Here is a 23,075-nt window from a genome sequence, read left to right as displayed (position 1 = left end):
TCTTCTGCATCAATACTTCTGGTTAACCTGTGGCAAAGGATGCATTGCCATTTCTCAGCTGACAGCAGATACAGACCTTAGAGCAAAACAACAGCTTTCTCTTCTTATTTTAAGATTGTATTATCACAGAAATCGGTTCCTTCCATTGTCTGCACCATTTAGTTTTGCACTTGATACACTATCATGCATGAAAAATCGTGAGTTTCCTTTGTTTGGAGGCTACTTCCTGTGACACATTTATCAGCACTGAAAAGCAGTAGAGAGGAAGAACATCTCTTTCAAACAAAAAAAGCCACAAACATTGAATCTGGCTATTAACTTGGAATGCATATAACGAAGGCAGTTAATTGTTGCATCATTTATCACAACAAATCTGTGTTTTTAAACTTTTTTTTTCCAAGAAAAGATGGATTTACTTCTAGACATTATTTTATATAAAACTGTTTAGCTATTATGATACAATTAGGCTTACCATTCAGACATGATAAAAGTACATTGATTAACAGAGTCTGAAATGGATTTTATAAAAGCAAATCCATTCTGCTGCCATTTCCTTAAAAAATACAGGATCTCCTATTTTTATGTTTTTAAATTCAGCAACTCCCACTACATTTTAGTACATATACCACAGGATTTAAACCATTGCATGCTCTGTCTTTCAGGTTCATGACTCATTATAATCACCAGGAATTTTTACCTTCAAAAGGAAAAAGGAATTTGACATTTAAATCCAAATATCATATAAATGGGCCTGTTAAAAAATAAAAAATAATTTAATTTGCTACCTGCATCAACTTCCTACTTTATTGCTGCTTTATGGGACTTAATGATTGAAGAGTAGTTTCCTTATGAATGATTAGTAACTGTGACAGCATTGAAAAGGAAATAGGAGACAGATATTGGAAAGCACACCATAATTATAAGAATGGTGACATAACAGAACTGATTTTATGGGAAGACTGGGGGCCTCCACTGCAGATTACTCAAACCTCTACAAAAACTTACACAGGTAAAACCACTTATGGATTTGATATTTTTTTTAAGTCTCACTTTTCACCATTCTTCTAGAATTTTGTTTCTGGAAATTATTGGAAATTGAAGGAGATTTGGTCTGATTTTAAGAGACAAGGTTTGGAAAACAAGTCAGGATATTTTGGCCTAATGTGTCAACAAAGCAGTAGTGAAAAACGTCAGATAAGAAATTTGATTATTTCAGAAAATCATCTCAAGTCCACATTTTATGAACTGCAAAGGAATTTCAACCTCAAGGGAAGAGGTGGCCAGCACTAGCCACCTCTTGGTGGTTGGCATCCGCTGTGACTAACCCTGGTAGAAAGGGACCCTGAAGAATGTGCAATCTCTTCTGATATACCAGGCATGAGATTGAAGCAGGATATTTAGGACCAAACAGTAAGAATTGGCTGTGCTGCTTACAGGGATCAAATAATAAAGCAACCTGCATAAAGAACATCCATGCAATACCAAACTTGGAAAATTCTCCATATTTTGGAGATCAACAGTTTCACGCTATTTTCAATGTCCCTCCATCAACTCTAACTGCTTAAGTTTAGAGCAAAAAGACTAGCTATAAAAAGCTACTGCTGCTGTGAAGAGAATGTGGACTAACACCTGATGGTTTGAAGAAATACACTTCGGGGTGTGACAGCCTCCCACTTTGAATTGCCAGCAATAGGCAGTCAGACAGCTTTCTGACACTTTCTACACTTTTGTGTAGCCCAGGGCTCTTGAATCTGTTGCTACTCTGAAAAATGAACCCTACTGCTGAACAAATGAGGGAGAGATAGCTTTGCACTCCAACTCCTCTTGCATTCCTCTAAACCCCAGACGTAAGCTGCAATCTCTCTGCAACAGTTGTGAAAGGAAATTCAAGCTTTCATCTCAAGGCCATAAAAACTGTAGTCTGTCAAAGGCCCAGACTCTTCTTTTCCTTCTGATGGTTCTTTACTGAGCCACTGTCTCGGTTTGAGACAAAACCAGGACAGCCACCCACCATTAAGAGTTTCTGTCCCAGTGAGAGATTGCATAGTACTAGAGAGTCCTAGCTAATGTTTTATGTATGACATACCTGCACCACTCTTGAACCAGTAGTAGCTATACTACTAGTATCTAGAAAATTTGTCATGCAAGGCCATAAATGAGATGATGACTGACAGATAAAATGGCTGCTAGCATTTGCTTTGAAAAATCAAACTATTTTACTGAGACTAAAAATATAAATAGCAAAGAAGCCAAACCAAATAAACCTTGGTGGGGAAAAAAGGGCAGTAAGTCAGGTTATACAGATTGTGCTTGCTATGTAATCTTCAATATTTTTTTACATTGAACCTTGCTAGTTATATTTGCTGAGAGTGACAGGGAGCCATTGCTTATAACAGAAGTAATTCAATGACAACCTAATTAATATGCATAAAGAGACAAAAAAAAAAAAGCCAAAATGCTCTCCAAGAAAGTGACTACTAGATTGATTATCAAGGTTAACACTGTGCTACATGAGTCAGAATTTAAAAGTACTTAAAATCGCTATTAAAGTTATGGCAGTAATGAAGTTCAATCAACATACAAAACTTTAAGGAAGTTTCTCCGTTTCTCATCAGACACACTTCAGGCTCACCTCTAATTTCATCATGAACAATTTGCTCCCCCAGACTGGTTTATTTATAAAACCTTCACTAGGAGCTAAAGGGAAAGAATCTTGCTTTCCTTAAGGGAACAGTTTCAGGAATGTGCGTTAACCTTATAATGCTTTGAAACCTAAATTAGACAGGTGAAGATGAGACAAAATTGTAGGAAAAGAAGAACTTAAATAATGCAGTCAGAAGTCACTGGACAGATAAACCTCAGACTCCATAGCAGCACAGAATAAATAAAGAATAATTAATTTTCAGCCCTGAAAGATCCTTTCCGATCCGGGCATTACTCAGAGAAACTAACAGATTTGTGTGGTTAAGATTCAAGTTTTACTACTTTAAGTAGAGCAAAACACTATAATAAAAAAGCACAGCAGAACCATGATAAAGAACAGTACCTAGTAATAATGTGTGAACTCCACTTGGACTGAGGAGCTACATGAACTTCTGGAGTTATTAGTCATGGTGGAGATCTATCTTCACTCTTTACAGGAAGCACCCTGCTCATAAAATCAGTGTTGGCTTGGGACAGCTGCAATCAGAAAAAGAGCAGGCACTGAAAGAAATTCAATTTCAAAAAAATAAGTTCATTTGCATACATAACAACATTCTTCTAAATTCAGAAAAAGACCACTACACTTAAGAACTGAGTGAACACTGAATTCCCTATAGATTTTAATCTGTAAAGGGCATCTGAAACAGCAATGCAGCAAAACCTCCTACCAGTGCTCATGCTGGGCGATGACTCTATATAAGCACTATCACAGCTTCCCTGTGATTGTTCTTCCAAACAGAAACTGAACAACAATCCAGCCTTCATTATTAAAAAAAAAAAAAAAATTAAAAAGCATGTGGCAGTGCTTGCCTTTTTCTTTCCCCTTCACAGGGCTTTGGTGACACCTTTGAAAATCCTCCACAAAACTGCTTCACTGAATTTAACACTGTCTAGATTTCCCCGAGCCCACTGCAGCTCCGACAGCAGAGCATTGCACTCTGCTTCTTCCCCAGCACCATCACTGGGCCTTCGAGCCCCTGCACACAGGTGCCACCTAAACCACCCACTTTAACCTGGCTTCTGGCACAAAGGATAACAAAGCACAGGATCAGGCCATCCCTACGTGCTGAAAAGGTGAGCCAGCAGGGAAGAAGACCAGCCTTGGCTGAACAGGGCACTTTCACTGGAAGTCAGGGAAAAACAGAGAGTTTATGACCTTTGGAAGAAGGGGCAGCCAACTCAGGAAGAGCGCAAGGACGTTGTCAGGTCACATAGAGAAAAAATTAGAATGGCAAAATCTCAGCTAGAACTCAAACTGACAACTGCTGTGAAAAATAATAAAAAGTGTTTTTATAAATGGATTAACAACAAAAAGAGGGCCAAAGGAAATCTCCATCCTTTATTGCATGCAGAGAGAAACATTGTAACCAACAATGAGGAAAAGGCCTTGGTATTTAATGCCTTCCTTACCTTAGTCTTCAACACGAAGATTGGTTGTCCTCAGGGCAACCAGCGCCCTGAGCTGGTAGACAGGGATGGGGAGCAGAAAACCTCCCCTGTAATCTGTTAGGATATAGTTAGTGACCTGCTGTGCCACTTAGACACTCAAAAGTCTATGAAGTAGGATGGGATCCACTCAGGAGTACTGAAGGAATTGGCAAAAGAGTTCGCCAAGCCTCTCTCCATCATTTATCATCCATCTTGGAAAACCAAGGAGGTCCCAGATGACTGGAGATTGGCTAGTGTGACAACCATTTGCCAAATGGCCATAACAATCCCAGGCAGTGCTACAGACTGGGGGAAGAGTGTCTGGAAAGCTGCCCAGTGGGAAAAAGCCTGAGAGTGCTGGTTGACAGCAGCTGAACGTGACCCAGCGTGTGCCCAGGTGGCCAAGAAGGCCAGGGGCATCGTGGCCTGTATCAGGAATAGTGTGGCCAGCAGGAGCAGGGCAGTGATTGTGCCCCTGTACTCAGCACTGGTGAGGCCACACCTCGAGAGCTGTGCCCAGCTGTGGGCCCATCACCTCAGGGGAGACACTGAGGGGCTGGAGCCAGGCCGGGGAAGGGCAGCAGAGCTGGGGAAGGGGCTGGAGAGCGACTCCTGTGAGGAGCGGCTGAGGGAGCTGGGCTTGGTCTGGAGAGGAGGAGGCTCAGGGAGCATTTACCATTCTCTACAACTGCCCGCAAGGAGGGTTTAGCAAGATGGGGTTGGCCTCTTCTCCCAGGCAGACAGAGGGCATGGCCTCAAGCTGTGCCAGGGAAGGTTCAGGCTGGACATCAGGAGGAATTTTTTCACTGAAAGGGTTGTCAAGCATTGGAACAGGCTGCTCAGGGAGGTGGTGGAGTCACCATCCCTGGAAGTGTTCAAGAAATGACTGAACATGGCACTTAGTGCTATGGTTTAATTGATGTGGTATTTTTGGTCAAAAGTTGGACTCAATTTTGGAGTCTTAATGATTCTATTCCATGGTTCTATGGCAACCTCCTCTTTTAAAAGTGGTTTTGATGTAAATTCTGTTGAGCATATGTTCATATCACAGGTAAGACCCAGCCTGCTTCAATCTAGACAGAGAAACAAAGCTTCATAAAGCCACAGACAGAAGGTAACTGACTAATGGCAGTGCAAAGCAGAGAAACCAGCACTGCTGCTGCTTCTCAGCTGCAGACTGTGTTTAGGCCCTACCACAATGTGTGAGGCAAACACATAATTTAACTGTTTTATCCAGCAAGCAAGCATTTTACCTCTAAAATCCTAAGGCAAGTTATTTTAAGAAAATGGATCTCTTTTTGCTGTCCACATGTTCGCAGAGACAGCTCTAACAGATTAAATTAATCTCTCCCAATTGGATTTTTTACATCACAATTGGATGATGGTAGGGGATATTTTGCTTTCTATGGTCAACTACATCTGCTGCTCCTGTGACCCATTTCTGATTTTTAGCTTTACAAAGGGATCTTCAGAAGGTAACAGAGAAAGCTTATGCAGGGCCTATCACTTTACATGGGAGGGTAAAATACAGCTCAGCTTATGGAGCACACTGCACAATTTCACTGTAGCTCTACCCACAGTGATCACCATGACTTAGCTATTTCCTAAAGAGCTTTGTTGCCAGTAACCACAAATCACGAGACATTCCACATTACATATCAGACCATAAAGAAAGCAGTAAGTGGAAATAGATGTTTGGTGACAGTTCTTGAATTATGCCTACAGTAGATATCTCATAATATAAAAGTTCCCTGTGACATGCTTTATGAGCACCTATATGAAATACATGGGGTCACATGGCATGTGTGTTGTGATATCCCCTTACCTCACACACATACGCCATAGTTTTAACAGCTGTTTTAAATATTAGAATTTTGTTTTCTTATTTCTGGGCTTATTCCTGACTTTTGACTAAAAAATTAAGTTATATCAAGTGCTATTTGTCCAGAAAATTATAAAAACATCCCCAGTAATCTCTCCAGTACCACAAGCAAATATTTCTGTAAAATAAGGAGAATTTAAAAATTACCTGAAAAGATAGCTTTGCAAATATGCACACTTAGGTGTATTGGGTGTGCTCATGGGCCAGCACTTCTAACGCTCAACAATGCTTTCCAGCACCCAAACCACTTCCTAACCTGTGAGACATTCTAATCTGTGAGACATTTCCTAACCCGTGAGACATTCATGTAGATGTCCCTCGACACAGGCTCACTAGAAAGTTAACACAATTAATGCTAACACAATTTCGTCTAGACTAACTGTAGGAGTGGGTGTGTATAAATGTATGCTATATCAATAAACAGATGTATCTATGTTTATTATGGAAAGAAAACTACACAAACACAGGTTGGGGCTTTCTGAGTTAAGTCTTGCATCCAACTATCTCAAACTACTGGGAAAACCCAAGCTGAAGCTTTTTAGGTGTTTCATATGCATTTCAGAGGCCTCCCTCTGAAATAAGGAGTAACCTGAAAGACAAGAATGGGAAGTTCTGTCAAACTAGAATCAAATGATAAAACATAGAGAGACTAAGAAAAAGCCCCATGGAACTGGGTGTATTTCTATGAATCAAAGACAACCAGACTCTTCCATGTCAAACAGAGAAATGTGGAATCTTAAACAGATCCCATTTTTATGCAAACCCAGCAGTAGGCTAATCACCCCAATCTGTGGATAAACAAGCACAAAGCAGTAGGAACACAGGGCATACTTTCTACTTCTGGCATAATTCAGCTTACTTCATATAAACACTGTTCTGTCATCCAGCTGCATAAAGCCTGAGTAGCAAAGATTTTCCTAGCATTCACCTTCCTCAAACATGTAACATTTTGGAAGATTTCGGATAGCTTTTTCTTCTACCTGTGTGTGAAATGCTTTCCAAGGGCCCTTTGGATCTCTTAATTATAAAAAGAATTCCCCTCTCTCTATGAATGTAAATGGGCATGCAGATAGAACATTTTATTCAGAAACAGGCCTCCTGTAAGACTTACTTCCATGAATATTCTAAATAACACCGTTTGTAAATATCAGGCATTCCCTATTGCTCCACACCCCACACCCCCCCCCCTTTACTAATGGGAAGTTGAAACACTGGGTTTGCTGTTTTCCCAACATATTATGTATATGTGGACAAGTGGCATGGCCCAACAAGAGCAGGTCTACAGAGAAACAGTGTGAGCTGAGGACCAAGGACCCATGCACTATTTGCCTAAGGGCTACTTCAGATGAGCTCCAGGCACAGACTGAAGATGCATTAGCTGCAGCACATCAGGTATGGTGCTGAAGCACACATTCCAGTTTAGGTTCACCCAAACAGAACTAACTTTGTGTGCTCTGAGTCCACTCTGTATGGTGAGCCACAGTGGTATGTAGCAAAGTCACTCAAAAAGTACAAACACACTCTGAGCTAAGTTACCAACGTTACCATACGTGTGCTGCCTTCGCAGAGTGTTTCGTGTCAGCTTTCAGATTAGCTCCATTAGGCCTCTGCTACACAAAGCTAAAGAGTTCATGGATTTGCAAGCAAAACACAGACTTCGTACACAGAAGCAACAAAAACCTTGAAAACTTAACCACAAAAGCTTACCTCATCTGTGAGCACTGCTGAAAGAGAAAGGTTTCTGAAGGAATGTTCAGCTTGGCAGCAAAGAAACACATATCTTAGATGCAGTTAGCAGTCGCAGAATAACACTGCTCGGTTGTAAGGAGATTGTTATAATCCCCTGCTTGATGCAGAACAGCTCAATGTGAGAGTTTAAGGACTCATGAATAAAAATCCTCCCAAATATCCAATATGACCTACCCAAGCACAATCGAGCCTTTAACAGGATGTTGGTATTTCTGTATTTCTTCAGATCTGAACAAACCCCGTATTTGAGAAGATGGTTTCAGAAGGGTAGTTCTGGTAGCACCAGAGGCCCTGCTAAACAAACAGCTGTCATGACTAATTAGGTCAGCAACTTACAGAAGTCGGTACTCTGCCAAAGCTTTAAGAGGGATGAGGCAGTGCATTACGACTTCAGAAAATGCAATTACCAAACAAATCTGACAGCAAGATGTTTCCTCCCCAGAATTCAAGCTGCAGGGTACTGGCATTTTGTGTGATCCACAGCCTGTCACCTGGGCCAGGCGGGTAGGATTGCTGCACTTCCATTGGAGTGAAGCCATTTCAAAGCAAGACCGAGGAAAATCTGCATCTGAACCAAAAGAAACAACAGGGGCCAACGAAAACATTTCCAGTTCCAAAGGAAACCAGTTTTTTGCACTGGGTGTAAGGCACCTCTGCCGCGGCCGCCTCCTCATCCTCCTCGGGCGGCCGCCGGATCTCGCTCCCTCAACACGGCGGGCGCGCCCTCAGCGCACGGGCCCGAATACAACACGGCCGTGACGCCGCCGACCAAATGTTTAAGAAAATTGACAAATTAAGAAGTCACAGAGTGGCCCCGAAGCCACCGCCTCCCAGCCTGCGCCGCTGCCCGCGGGCTGGAGGGCAGGCTCGGAAAGAGCCGCCGGCCCCACCCCGCAGCCGCTCCTGCGCTGCGCCATGCCGGGCAGCGGAGCCGTAACACGTACATAGGCTCCAGAGGTTTCCGTTTCCAGAGTCGTGCCCTTGGTACTTCGCTTGCATTACATAAAAACAGTTGAAGGCATTATAAAGCTGGGACATGTAAATCATCTTTTGCAACGGATGTTTTTCCTGAAATAACACGGGTTTGTAAAACACCTACAGATCTCCACCCACACGCACCGGGCCCTGCTCTCCCCGCTGCCGGCCCAGCCCACTGTGGGAAACATCTTACAAAGAGCAGAAGAAGCCTTTAAGACTAACAAAATATGGAAGGAGATGTTACATAAAAAGGAGTATGGCAAGAGCCAGTAATAACTGGTATTATGACTTGATTAAGAACGTTTGTCTGTTTCTCATGGGTCAGTATTCACCGTTGGAATTCCCTCAGGAGCCTGTGGAATACTAGAGACCTCCATCACAGTAGCTCAACAGCTTTATTTAATTAAGAAATTATTAAATGGAGAAGTTTAATTAATTTCTTAAGCCATTACCATATCCAATGTTAGACATGCTGAAACAAATATTGTGAGACAATAAATGATAATTCACAAATTATTTTGCTATCTTGTGGTCCTAATCAATATTGATCCTTCCACAACAGTGCTATGAAGTACACTACACTGTCTTTAATGATTCATTAACCAGTTGTGTGGGGTACATATAGTCCACTCCTTCACTGTCAAAGTAGAACAAATTCCCATCTATGTCAAGAAGCCTTTCCATAAATTTTGATCTGCAACTCCCAACAGCAGTCTGGGCAGACAGCAGCATCTGGGCCTTTCAGCTCTTCTGTAATAAGAGATAGCTCCCCAAAGAAATGACCTCAAGCATGGCCAGAACCATCCCGTAATAGGATGGCCCTGGCCAAGAATGCAAGTCCTGCTTCTGTGGAAATGCGACAAGGAATCAAAGTCCAGCATTGTGAGTTCTGGAAACAAAATCAGATTATGTCCACCAAACAGAGCGTGGATTTTATCTGTGGTGTTTTGGGAAGACTGGCAGAGGTAATGGTGTATTAAAGTCCAGTGTATTTCCTGTTGCAAAAACAGAAAAGTGATTCATCTTTGCCATCCTTTGAGAGTCATTTTGGTGCTTACAGCAGTAGAAAGTACCATGCTAAAACAACTGTACTCTATAGTATGCAAGTATGCAAGAAAGGGTCATGCTAATTGTAATCCCATAAAGTGTGCCACACCCTAGTCCCAGAAGACACATGCAGGAGAGTACTACACTATTGCAAAGGCCAAACATCTGTATTTTAATAAGTTAGAAGAAATCCAGATATAGAAGCCATAGAGTCACTGAAATGTTAACAAGTTAATATATTTTAAAGTAAATATAACACAGTGTACACATAAAAACCATTTAATACAAAGTGAAAACCATTAGATGCACCGACTAATGCTGATTTTTGGTTATTTTTATCTGTTTCATGGAAACTTGGAAACAAAGCTCTTCATTTCAGTTACACCAGGTTAAGTGGTAAAACTGATCTTTAGCAAGCAAATCACTGCCTTTTCATTCACCTGGGAAAGACAGCACCAGGGCACCTGAGTGTGTCCAGAAGGGCACCCAAGTGAGAAAGGCTGTGCACATTTGCCCCACTCACTAAGCTATACAAGAAACCAGATGTGAATTGATTGCTGCTTCTGAATAGTAAAGCTCAGTTAAGTGCATCCTTGCTGTACAAGAAAAAAAAAAAAAAAAGAATTAAAGTGACAACAGAGAAAACTGGCAACAGATAACCATGTCTGCCTAAAATATACACATATGATACATAACTATTGCCATGCTGGCCAGTATGTAAGCCTGTTTGAGAGCAAAGCTTTAATTGCACAGATTAGAAAAATGAACAAATGCTTTTACAGAGCAAAGCACAAGCTTTGGTTTATGCTTAGACAGTGAACATTAAACCTTCCATTTTTATTATAACATCTATTAAGAAAAATAGCTGTTTCCCTACGAATAAGCACTCCATTCCACACAATGAAATGAAGCTCAGTGTCTTAATTCAATGAACCCATTAACTGTGTCTAGACTGGGAATGTATTACATCTTTATTGAAAGCTACTGAACTACAAAAAGTTTGACTTATTTAATTCACAGTTCCCCAGGCCTCCCCCATTTTTAAAATGCTGCATATATAAAAATAACTCCAATATGGCACAAAAGTGGGATTCTCAAGGGAAGGCAAAGGATAAAGGGGCAAAGGGAAGCCTCAACTGGGCAACATCAAGAAATTGCATATAGTCCAAGAGGAATTTGCACCCTATACAAAGTGAGCTTCCCTGTGTTCCAGTTCTTGGATCCTTTTTGGTCTCAGTCTATGGTAAGCAGGCTTCAGATCTGTGGAGTGAATATCCTCTGAGCTAGATTTCTGTTCATTTGTGTTTTGTTCAGCATCACCTGATGGAAGTGCAGAGCTCCTAGCCAGTTTCACAGTATTATCCTGGGGGAGCACAGAGCTAGCACTGGTGGGTGCACAAGCTTTAGCAGAAGAACCATCTCCATTTTCTTTTGATTTGTTAGAGGGTGGTTTATAAAATGTCCCTGGGGGTGGTTGCAATGTTCTTGGTGCCCTAAAGGCAGCAAGAGGATTAACATCAGGACCATTCTCTTCTGCTGCTGTCCTTCCTGACCCGGTAACAGAATATGGCTTACAAGGAAGAATGGCTTTAGCTGAATTGTTATCAAGGCTGCTTGATGATGATAAAGCACCTGCAGTTCCACTCTCAAGTGCTCGGATTTCCTGGGGCACATTAGTCACTATCATTGCTGTCCTTGCTGTGATATCATACTGTTTGTACTGCTTGTCCCAAGTTTTTCGCAGCATCTGGGTGTCGTAACAAGGCAGTCTGCAACAGGTATCAACAGCAGGGAGTGCCTTCACCTCTGAGACTTCTTCAATAGTAGGGCTTCTGCCCAGCTTCTCTGAACTTACTGCCCCTGCATTTCGTGAATTTCTTTCATTCAAAACACACGGAGGAAGTATTCGGTCTACAGGCAGGCTGACAGGGCGAGACAATGGCTTGGTCCTTGGAGCCCGCAACGGAACTTTGGCAATCTGACGGTTGGGTTTTACAGCAACTATGTTCACTTTACAGGGGTCTTCACCTGGAGAAATGAATAGATCACTGTCTTTCTCTGAAGCTGGACTCACAACATCACCTAGAAACACAAACAGATGTGACTGGATCTTTTTGCCAAGAGAAATCAGCAAGACTTCAATGACCCATTGCTAGGTAGTATTTTAATGGGATAGCAGTTTTTAGCGATAGCTTGTATACATACTAGCAACACCCAACTCTAACCAAATGTAAGCATTTCACTAGCAGTAAAACACATACTGTACAGCTGTAACCAAAGAGAAAACAAAGAGACACTTCATTTTTCGGCTGGTTCTTTGCCATTCCTGAACATTTTCAGTTTTAGTATGTTTCAGGATGTCGCACTGTTGATGTACAGGACATGACTGAAGTGGTAACATCAGACGAAAATCAGCACAATTAGAAGGGAATTTGTATAGTTACTCCTAAATGAAGTACATTAAATAATACCTACATTAAACCAAACCCCTCTAGTAGCGTAGGCAGATAAACAGCGAAAAAATTTCAGTGTTAGAATTAGGTTAGCAAACCTGGGCTTTTTTAAAGCAGAAATATTGATATCCAAAATGCTCTAATGATCCTGTCAGACAATTAGTCTTTCCAAAGCCTTCTGGTGTAGTTCCAGTGAGTGGCAATGATATAAATTTTGGGGGAACAGTGGTCAAAATACATAAATTGCTGGGTATTAGCTTACAGCGTTGTAGTGGATTTCAGAAATCAGTCACAGCATAATTAGGACTTTTTTTTTTGTTTGCTTTCTTTAAAATAAGGGAGAAACCAAGCCACTGTTATACTCTCTTACCAAATACTTCAAGCTCTGATTCCATAAACACAGATTTCTTAAAAGCCTTTAGAAAGATTTAATTCTCTGTTCTTATCACAAAAATAAACAGTATATCAAAAAGTGATGAACAGGTTTTATCACTTGCTTCTGTCTATATTGCAGAGCTACATGCACTATAATCTAAAGCATCCAGGGCTCCTTATTCACCCACACCCAAATTTAACAGCATACTAACCAGTTACAGATACATCTGCTTCTTCTTTTCTATTCTTGCTATTCTTCGATTCCAAAAAGAGTGCAGCTGTTTCTGGAGCTCTTTCACATGGAACTATTTGAATACCCTGCTAACAAAAGTCAGAGCACAAGTAAATGAGAGCTCAACAAAAAAGGCACTCCTTATCAAAAAAACCCACAAAGACTTATTAGAAATATGCTCTGGAATGCTCCAGAATTTAACACACAAGTTAATGTGGCACAGGTAACAGTGTGGCAGCAAAAGAGTCACTCACTTCCTTTACAGAAACAAACGATTTCCTCTGCTGCTGTGGCTCCCTCTCATCTGCTGATAAAGCAACTCTGACTGTACCAGCTGTTTCTTCAGCATGGGAAGCACTTAGAAGTGGTTTTAATGAGACATCAAATATCTTTTCATAGTATGTTATGAGCAGCTCCACTACTCGGGCCTGATAAGGGTAGTCCACAAGTGATGACAAAGAAACTGTAGCATCGGTTTGACGTGGTCTGATCAGAGTTGGGCCAAATATTATGCCAAGGTTGCTGGCTGACATTTTATTTTCATCACACTGTTCTGTAACTCTGCACAAAGAGGGGGAAAAAAACCAAAGCAAAAGAAATCCCCAAGTGTTAGAGGGTTTTATTATTTCAGAAATACTTTTGATATTAAAATCTTATGTCTAAAGAGGGTAAGAGACAATAAAAAAACAGAGTGGGTTTGGTACGCAGGCAGAATCTGCAGTGCAAACCACATTTAACAGTGGCTTGAACTTACCACACAGGGTGTTTTTATGTCCTATTTGTTAAAGTTATTTGTGGCTATTTGGCATTTCTGGAGTTAGGGAAAAGAATGTCTCTCATTCCAAGTAATAACATAGCCCAGTACTACCCATTTTTATAGGTAATCATTGGCTTAGTACATCATCATACAAACCACCATTTGGAGGACAAGGAAGTGAAATATGAAGAATGGTTATTAAGAGACATGATACAAGTTTGTTTTCTGTTAATAGCCACCAAATCACTGCCCTATCTTCATTACATCACAATTTAAATCATATTTAGATCCCTGCATGTGACATAAATTACTACTGACCCCAATGCTAGCAGAGAATCAAAAATAATGGAGGCCAATGCTTTCCCTGCTTTATTTCCCTTTAGTATTCTTCTCTCACTTGGGAATTCATTACATGGGAAAAACTCCAGCAACAGAACAGTGTCATCAAAGGCATATATGACTTCTTCCTCAACAGTCATCATAAAGGTACAAGAGATTCCTAGCATGCAGCATGTAGCAGTTAAGTTTACAACATCAGTTTGCATTTAAAGTATTTTCTTACCTGTGAAGGTGTCCAATAAGGTACTGAAGAGTGTTATAATTTGGTACAGGCAGTTGTTTCAGAAGATCTTTAATTTTAATGATGATCCTATTCAGTTCAATACAGAGTGACTGTCTTGTCTTTGCTTTGGGGCTAGCTTGTTTAGCATCCAACTCCTCATTAGCATTCTGACTTTCTTTTGCAAGTCCAATGAACTCATTGTAAAGCCGAAACAAAATCAAGGGCTCTGGAAGCTGAAGAAATAGGAACATTTCAGAAACATACTTAAACCTGAATTTTAACTGTTTCCTTCCTGTTTTTCTTCAACTTTTCTGGTCTAGCATCTTTTCTTTGATGATGCTCATGAGCTCAATCCCCAATTTTCCTTTTTCCAATCTACACCTTTTTCCAGATACCATTTGCTAACCCTTTACCACAATAGCTCCAGGACTGAGCATTTATCACAATTTACTGAAATAAGATTTCAAGAAAAAAAAAAAAAAAATTATTTCAAAATCACTTAATGGTGATGATCATAGGATTGGAATGCTCATCTCTGACAGCCAGCATGAGGAAGAATACAGGACCATCCAGCTAAAGGCTATTCCTTTCAGGGTTAATACATTTTGAGAGTGACTCAATTTCACTGGGCAACATTGCAGCTTCATTTTTTTCACATACATATTGAAACTGTTTTAGAAAATTAAATTATGAAGCTTTAAAGCTGTTTTAGAAGAAAAATATGGATAATCCCTCCATAATGAACAAAGTGACCACTATGAGTGCTTCATGACATTTTTGTTAGCGGGTATTAACAGCAATGTATCAGCATCTGTCTTCATGAAGAGGCAAGAATGTGGGAATCTTTTAAACTCCATGTAAGACAAGCAAATTCACTAATCAGTAAGGTTTTAGAAATAAACTCTACTATGAGTAGACAAATAAAAGCTTGTTATGCATATGATACTAAAGAAAGCCACAATTTCCATATAGAATACATACTGTAATCCCAGCACTTTTCCCAGCCCTTGTCACAGGCTCCCTGTGCAAATAATGAAGTCACTGCAGTTATACAAGGCACTTGTTTAATTTGCTGCTGTAGGACTGCTGAAAAGGGGTGGTTGTTTTGCACTGTGCTGAAGAAATATACTACAGCACTTTGGTTTTCCATCTGACCTCTCAATTCCATACCTGGCGGAGATACAGCTTGAGAACATTGCTGATATCATGTGCATAGAGTTCTGAGAGCTCGACCAAATCCTTTCCATTTTCAAAAGCTTGACAAAGCTTTTCAACTCTTGACTTGGCTCCATTCACACGATAGATGCCCTAAAATGACAAGACGAGCACAACTCTATTTCAATTTGGAAATGGAACTTGAAAAACACAGATGATACTGACAACATTAAAATCTTAAAAGAATTTTTTTTTTAAGATTGTGTCAAACTTAAGTATGAACAAACTTGGGCATACCTTGACATTCAGTGCTCTGCTTTCAATTTCTGATGTACACTTTTTGATGATGAAAGGAATACCATCAGGAATATTTTTAGCAGCTTGGGCAAATTCAACTCCAAATAAGTGAAGCCTTCCATGAAGTTTTTTGTGCCCACATTGAATAGCTAAAGTCTCTAAACATTTTTTATGGCATGCAAGTGAACACTACAGGGGAAGAAACAAAAAAGTACATGGCTTGATACAATCCAACACCATAAGAAATATTTCTGCTGTTTCTCACCCCATATATGAGCAAAACAAAAAATTTGTTAGCATGGTGTGCCTCTGCCTTAAGTTCATGTGGTTATACGAGTCACAAACTCCAGTTTTTATACAGAAACAAAACTCCCAACTTTACATAAATCCCAAGCAGCAATTAAAACTGATTTTCAACTTACCTCCTCACATTCAGCTCCATGAAATACTACTAAGCCGTCACATTCTCTGCATTTAGATGGAGCTCTCAGCTTCCGTAGTTTGTGTGTTTGTGCTGCTTTGGACATATTAGCATTTCTAAAAGGTCCTGGAGAATTTGCAGTTTCAGATGTGAGATCATTTAAACCTGAAGAGAATTTCCCTGTTATAGTCATTTTAATATCTACTACTGGGGTGGTAGTTACTCTGATTTTTTAGAATTGGGCTGGAGAACACAAGTCTGTAAGTAATGGCAACTATCAAAGTAATCAAAAACATTTGAATCACAAGGAGGCAACACTATGTTGCAGTTTACATAACAGAGACATTAACTATCAAACAATCTTGTGTAAAAGCAGAATCAAACAATCATTTTTCCCTTATTAAGTATTCCGTTTGTGGCAATGTGAAAATATTAGGACATTTAATTCCAACTGCCCTGCATTTCAGGCAACAATTCATGGAAGTTTAATTTTATACATTTAAAAATCCTGTACTAGAGGATGAAAGATGGCTTGTTTTGGCCTTTAGTGTTTCTGAAATGCTTAAAAAAGGAGTATTTTGCAGCAAGGAAGAATTAACACACACTCATGGCAGCAGCCTCATAAAATAAATTTTAAAAAAATCACTAATTCTGAGTTTCCTGTAAAAACGTCAAGTATTTTCTAGAGGATTCTAACACTAAAAAGAATAGCAACTGGTTGTTTTTGTGTCCAAATTTTTTCAGGCAATTTACTTAAAATGCTATCAACAACTCTGTGAACCAAACCCCTTTGTTTTACAGATAACTTAAAATTATCACATTCACTTAATTGCCCAGAAAGCTTCTTAAATGCTCAAGCATTGATTAAACAATACTACTCTAAATGAAAGCCTGCATTCAGTAACACATTGCCACACTTTAAGTCTAGATCTGAATTAGCATTGTTTACCACAGGTTCATTCCCAGAAGGCAAAGTAGACATTTAGGAAATAAGGACTAAGTAAAGAATTTCCTAAGGGCTTTACTGAGCAAGTGCCACAAATTTCAAAATTACTTTTTAAGTACCATAGACATACAACGGAACTATTTCTGATAATCTAGTTGTTCAGGTTTCAATGCCTGTGGCAACACTGTCGTTATACAGTCAAAATTCATTTGAAAATTAGAAATGGCCTGGTCAAATCTGGGACAGACATTACTGAACTCATTTATCTTAGCTGAAAAGGAGAAAATCTCAGTTACTACCCTAAACATTTGGTTCCACTTTTTTTTCCAATTTGCCACTTATCAACTCAATGTATTGGTGCATTTCCCAAGTTTAGAAGTGATCTTACATAACTCAGTATGGAGCTAAATTTAAATGCAAATGTCTGGAGGGAATGGTTAGTGGATCATTTGCTTTACCTCAAGAGGGTGACAACACTAGAAGTGTTCTATGGTTGTCCATACAGTAACCTAAACATATAAAGGCAATTCTGCACCACTTCATAAAAATTACTTGAACACTATTCTTCATCTGTCAACCTGAAGTGGATGCTTTTTGTATTGAAAAACAATGCTGCTGGCAATCACACCTTGTTAAAGTACCATTCTTAAGACCATTAAAAAGAAAAGCCACACACTAACTAAAAGCATCTTTGGGGACTTCAGGTACAGAAACAACATTACCACAGTCTGAAGGAGATGGTGGCTCTCTTTCATCAAGATCATCTGCAGATGACATAGTCCCAGTGGAAGGTGTTCGGGGAAGTCGTCTTTTAAAATCCCCTATGATGAGAAAAAGCAGATGAGAAAAATTTTCAGGAAGCTGTAAGTATCAGTCCCACCCAACTGTTCATTTTTCATTACATGTTCTGCTCAATACTTATTTATTTAACAATGATGTCTTCACTAATGTGAAACAGTGCAGGGAAAGGACTTCAGGTTAGTCCAGCAGTGAGGGTAGCCGTACCTGGGCTGGCAGATGGAGAATCCATGGATCGGGACTCACTGCTCCCCCCTGCACTTTCAGAGTCACTGCACATTCCTCCACTCTGGTTGCCAACTGACCATGACCTGAGCGGTGGTGGCCCTCGCACTGCTTTTGAAAAGAAAGTTCGCTAATTCCAAATGTCAAAGACAAAATTTACTTCTTTTTTAATTGAAAACTAACTATGAGTATATTCAAAATAAGAAAATTTCCACATGAACATGTTACATGAACATGCAATATAGTGAAAAAACCCCAGGGCATATATTCCTGTAAAAGTTTCAGGAGCTAAGAAAACTCATTTCAGAAACTTGACAATTGTGCTTTTGCAGAAGACCTGCAATCAACATGAAATTTATAAAACCAATGGATTTTCAATTGCTAGAGTTTCAATTAAAAGAGTTTAGTCCACTGAGTTTGACAGTACTAGCTGTTTGAATTGTATCTCACCTTTCTTGTCAAAGGATCTAGGCACAGGCAGTTTTCCATTTGTCCTTATTATACTCAAGTACATATGTTGCATAGGCTTTGAACTTTATAATACATTTTTAATCCTTCAGTGTTACATTTCTGACTGAGACACCAAGCATTTTTAAGGGTTTTTTTTTAAAAATGTATTTATTTAGAGACTGAACTCCAAAAGAAAATTAGAAGAACTACCTGGAATATCTGTGTTGCTGGAAGATCTCTTCTCTCTAACCTTTTGTGAACGATGATAAACTGGGCTTCCCACATCATCTAATGTCTGAACAGGAAAATCTCCTGAACACTGAGATAAATTACCATGGGATGTATGGACGCTGTTTGTTGATTGCTTATTAAAAACCCTTCAGAAAGAAAAAAAAGTAATTTGAAGAATGAATAAGACAGAAATTCATGAAAAGGAATGCATTTTTTTAATCCCTGGGCATGAAAAATGCTACATTTTATTACAATTCATGAACATATATTTTTGACATCATTCTCATAACTACATTTAATTCAAAAATTAAAAAATAAAAATATTATAAGTGGCCATTTATTTTCAATTAAGTAGATGAGATTTCCCAGTGTTTTCTCTCCACACAGAGAATCAGCTTTTCCACATCTTCATGTATTATAAACATGATCTTGCAGACTTTGAAAACAGTCTATCTGTTCATCTGAAGGTAAGAATAATGAGAAGCCATTGTACTCTATGATTATGCTTTCCCCTCCAAAAGGTTCTCTGACCAGCCATCAGGACCATCCACCTATAAACACACAGGTGTTCACATACTGTGCTTTTTAAATGCACAGAAGACATGTTGAGGCTGTTCGTGTCAATCCATTTTGAAAATCCACTCTCACTGTAAGAACATAATAATGTTAACAGTAATTAATGTAAAATGCTGAAGCACCCTGGGGACAAAATAGCCTGCTGGCCAAGTTTAGCAGTCAGGAAGCTGTTCCTTAACCAGTTCTACCCTATCAACCTTAAGGGAAACAGAGACTGAAAAACATTCAAATTTGCATTTGTTCAGGGAACAGTCCCTTAAATTAATGCAGACTCAAACAATAAAAATGATCAAGTACATGAAGAATCACAAGGCTGTGACAAAGAAAATAAAAGGTGGGCAGAGAGGAGGAGAAAAAACATGCTCCTATAAATGTCAAGCAGTAAATAGCTGGGAGAGCACACAAAGTGTTGGAAATTTCACGCTCATCAGTTTCTCAGGGAGCTACATAGTTAAATCCCCCAAAGTCAAAGTTTATGAGTATAGCCTAAATCAGTCTTAAAAGGCAGGAAATTTACAGACAAGAATTAAGAATCTCAGCTTTAACTTTGAATTTCCTGCCTTTTGTTGGTAGAAGTCTGACTCAAGCATTTGGTTTTTTGTATTTAGTTTCCTTTTGAAAAACGATGACGACGCTTTCCTGTAGAACTGTGAAACACACAGATTGAAATGAATATTCTGGTGCTTTAGTGCCAAGATGACCATTTTACAACAAATTAAAGGTGGAAAAGCATTTGGCATGCTGACACAAGAAGCTGTCTTTATTTTGAAGTCTTTACTTCCACATTAGCTGGATCTTTTGTTTAACAACAAAAACTTCTATTTCATACAGGTTGGAAAAAAATCATTAAGTTATAACATGTCCCTACAAATGGACTCTGAGCTTTTTTTAGGCACATAGTATGAGATAGAAATCGAGAAACACTTCCTGCCAAAAAGTTGCCAAATGTAAACAGTAAGAAAGAAGATACTGTATGTAGCAGCAAGGCTTGTAGAAAAGGAAAACGACCTCTTCAGACTTTCTAAATTGATTTTCAAGTACTAATGCCACACAACACTACCAGATCAAAATTTAAATTTTTGTATTAAACACTATCTACATTAAAATAGTAAAAAGTCAAGTCTTGCACAACAATTGTCAATGTTTTAGCAAGTATTATTGCATGAAATGACATTCTGCCTTAGAATTCAGAGGTAGATTTTAATGTCAAAATTATTTACAATCTACCATCTAAAAGATGAAACAAAGAATAGTAAAGCACGGTAGAACACCAGGATTCCTTTAGTTCCTCCAAAAATACTGTTTTATTGTTAAACACCTATGCCTAAGTGTTGCATTTTAAACTAAGCAGTTGCCTCCTGTACTTTGGCACTTACCCATCAATCTGTGAACTCTGGGTTTCAAAACAACCTGATTCAACAGGAACACCATCGTTTGGCAAACTTTTCACGAACTCTGAATACTGCTGACCAGGGTCATAGAGTTTGGCACTCTCACAGAGAGACTGGCAGTTAACTGGCAGAGATACAACCTGAGCGTGTTGCAGCTGGAACAGGTTAACTGTTGCCTGTTGGGAGAAAGGTTTTCATTATTTGTAGATCATTTACTAACTAATTAGATTACACTTTGCTCAACTCAATACCCTAGCAGAAGATTATTTAACAGTAAGACTCGAAAACTTCTAGAAAATAGTAACATGTTACTTTTTACAGTCAACTTTCAGGAGAATTGCACAAGCTTCATCTCTAGTAAGAGATATGACTATTTCTCTCCTCTCTGGGTTATTGAACCCTTCCACCAGCAAAGGCAATTCCAATTGCTTCTCACTTTGGGTTGATCAAGATAAACAAGGGCTTTTGCTATCAGAAGAGCTTTTTTCATGTTCTGGAACGAAGTAGTTGGAATTCCAAACCCAGGTGAGCTCCGTAATGTCTTGAGACATGAAATCAACAAATCTCTGTCCCAGCAGGCAGATTAACTGAACACTTTCTTCATTCAGTTACCTTACACTTCTAAGAGATTTTATCAGAAAAGGGGGACACTGCATAACTGCTTCATCAGCTTTCAGATTGCAAAGCAGTCTGCAATTTAAATATATTTGGACTTACAAGTCTGTCTATACTTTCTACTGTTCTTAATGGGTTGGTTTTAGGGTTGCTTGTGGAGCAGGGTTCAGTTTGATGTTTTATTTTCCCTCCCTGTGCCAGCATTGAATATTCATTGTCTCACCTAAACATACAAACAAAAAAAAAAACCCAAACATGCCTTGGCATAATGAGTTCTTACATTCTTCAGGCTTTTTAAAAAAAATCTGTTCATGTCATATGCAGTTTTGACCATCACTTCTCTATTACACCAATAAATTAGCACATTCTACTAGTCACAATGGATCCTGCAGTAACTGAGACTGCCAGCAAGGCTGAAGTGTGTGAATATCCATGCTGGGCTTGATCCAAACATCTTTGCTAATGCACTAATCAAAGCAAAGAAAGTTTAAGCAACTCTTAAACAACAGAGGAACACTACTGCCATCAAAATTTTGAAAAGATTTTTTGTAAGGATTGTGTAGTCAGGGTGCTTGCAAGGCAACAGCTTATGAAACACCCAGAAATGTTCAAGACTCCCCCCCACACATTTTTTTTAACTCCTACCAGAAAGAGAACACAAATAGATTAAAAGTTTTCCTCATTTTTCTGTTGGCTTGATATCTGTCCTTTGAAAGCTTTCTATTTAAAATGGGGCTTATGGGGCCTTCTCTTACTTCTAACAGTATATAAATATCTATGCAAAAATATGTTAAAAACCATGCTTACAGCTTTAAGAGTAAGATCACACTGGTAAATAAGCTCCCGAAGCTGTGTTAAAACATCACTTTTAAAGCTTTCCAAATAATTTCTTTTTTCTTCAACCTCTGCCATGCTTGCTTTATAGTGTTCATTGGCTTCTTCAGCCTAAAGAAAACACAAGTATAAAGAGTTGATGGACTACAGGCCTTGATACTAGAAGCAAGAAAAAACTCCACTCAATATGCTTGTATGTGAGATTCCTTTTTCAGATAAAAAACCCAAAGGAGCATAGCATGATTAAAATTAATAATGCTAACTCAACTTACTCAAACACCCTCCTTGAGAAAGCATTAATAGAACCAGTATAGACTTAACTTTAAAAGCAAGGAATGAAACCTCTCTACCTTTTGAAGAGCTTCCTCTTCTAACCTTCGTTTTTTCTCCAGTTGCTTGCTGAAATCTTTCACGAAGCTTCCACCTGAGCTAAGCTGCTCCTCCTCAGCACGAGCAGTACAGGATTTTGCCTTTTCATACTCATCTTGACGCTGTGTATACAGCAACTTGGCTTTTCTGAGAGCAGCTTCCAGCTCTTGCTGCAGAATGCAGCAAAAGAAAAAGGAGAAGAATAAACAACATTAATTTTTCAGTTATTTAATGGGATGTTTAAAGAGACTTATGCACAGTCTGTATGATGCAGTACCAAGCACATTGACATTGAAAGACAATCTCTTACAAATGCCAGATTGCCATGAAATGGACAGTTACATCTACATTCACTAGGCATTAGAGACTGTGTGAATGTAAGTGCTTAACAGGCTAGTTTCAAAGTTTCATCCTTTTGAAGAATTCTAGACTGAACACTTAGATATGAAAAAATTACCAACCATTTTTTTCTGTTCTCGTTGCCAAAGGTCCTTGATATCTTTCCTTTGTCTATCCAACTCGTTTTTCCTTCCAAGAAGAGGCTAGATAGGAAACATTAACGGAGTACATTAAAAGGCATATAGGCTGGAAGTTTGTTCTT

The 23,075-nt window shown here is 39.2% G+C and overlaps 1 protein-coding gene across 1 annotated transcript in view; it reads right to left on the bottom strand.

The window, feature by feature from the left end:
• Nucleotides 1-9,999: 9,999 nt before the first annotated feature.
• ARHGAP29 (Rho GTPase activating protein 29) overlaps nucleotides 10,000-23,075 on the bottom strand; it is a 49,436-nt gene continuing 36,360 nt past the window's right edge. Inside the window, exons 10-23 of the mRNA XM_053985421.1 lie at nucleotides 22,936-23,016; nucleotides 22,456-22,644; nucleotides 22,079-22,216; nucleotides 20,642-20,832; nucleotides 18,669-18,835; nucleotides 17,991-18,119; nucleotides 17,708-17,806; nucleotides 16,041-16,204; nucleotides 15,619-15,807; nucleotides 15,337-15,474; nucleotides 14,167-14,399; nucleotides 13,102-13,408; nucleotides 12,828-12,936; nucleotides 10,000-11,869 (exon numbers count right to left, since the gene is read on the bottom strand). Of these exons, the coding sequence (XP_053841396.1) occupies nucleotides 10,971-11,869; nucleotides 12,828-12,936; nucleotides 13,102-13,408; nucleotides 14,167-14,399; nucleotides 15,337-15,474; nucleotides 15,619-15,807; nucleotides 16,041-16,204; nucleotides 17,708-17,806; nucleotides 17,991-18,119; nucleotides 18,669-18,835; nucleotides 20,642-20,832; nucleotides 22,079-22,216; nucleotides 22,456-22,644; nucleotides 22,936-23,016 (3,033 nt within the window). The 3' untranslated portion in view covers nucleotides 10,000-10,970. The remainder of the gene's footprint in view (nucleotides 11,870-12,827; nucleotides 12,937-13,101; nucleotides 13,409-14,166; nucleotides 14,400-15,336; nucleotides 15,475-15,618; nucleotides 15,808-16,040; nucleotides 16,205-17,707; nucleotides 17,807-17,990; nucleotides 18,120-18,668; nucleotides 18,836-20,641; nucleotides 20,833-22,078; nucleotides 22,217-22,455; nucleotides 22,645-22,935; nucleotides 23,017-23,075) is intronic.

The sequence above is a fragment of the Vidua macroura genome, chromosome 9, assembly GCF_024509145.1.
Source record: "Vidua macroura isolate BioBank_ID:100142 chromosome 9, ASM2450914v1, whole genome shotgun sequence".
Lineage (NCBI taxonomy): Eukaryota > Metazoa > Chordata > Aves > Passeriformes > Viduidae > Vidua > Vidua macroura.
This window is presented reverse-complemented; position numbering and strand designations above follow the sequence as displayed.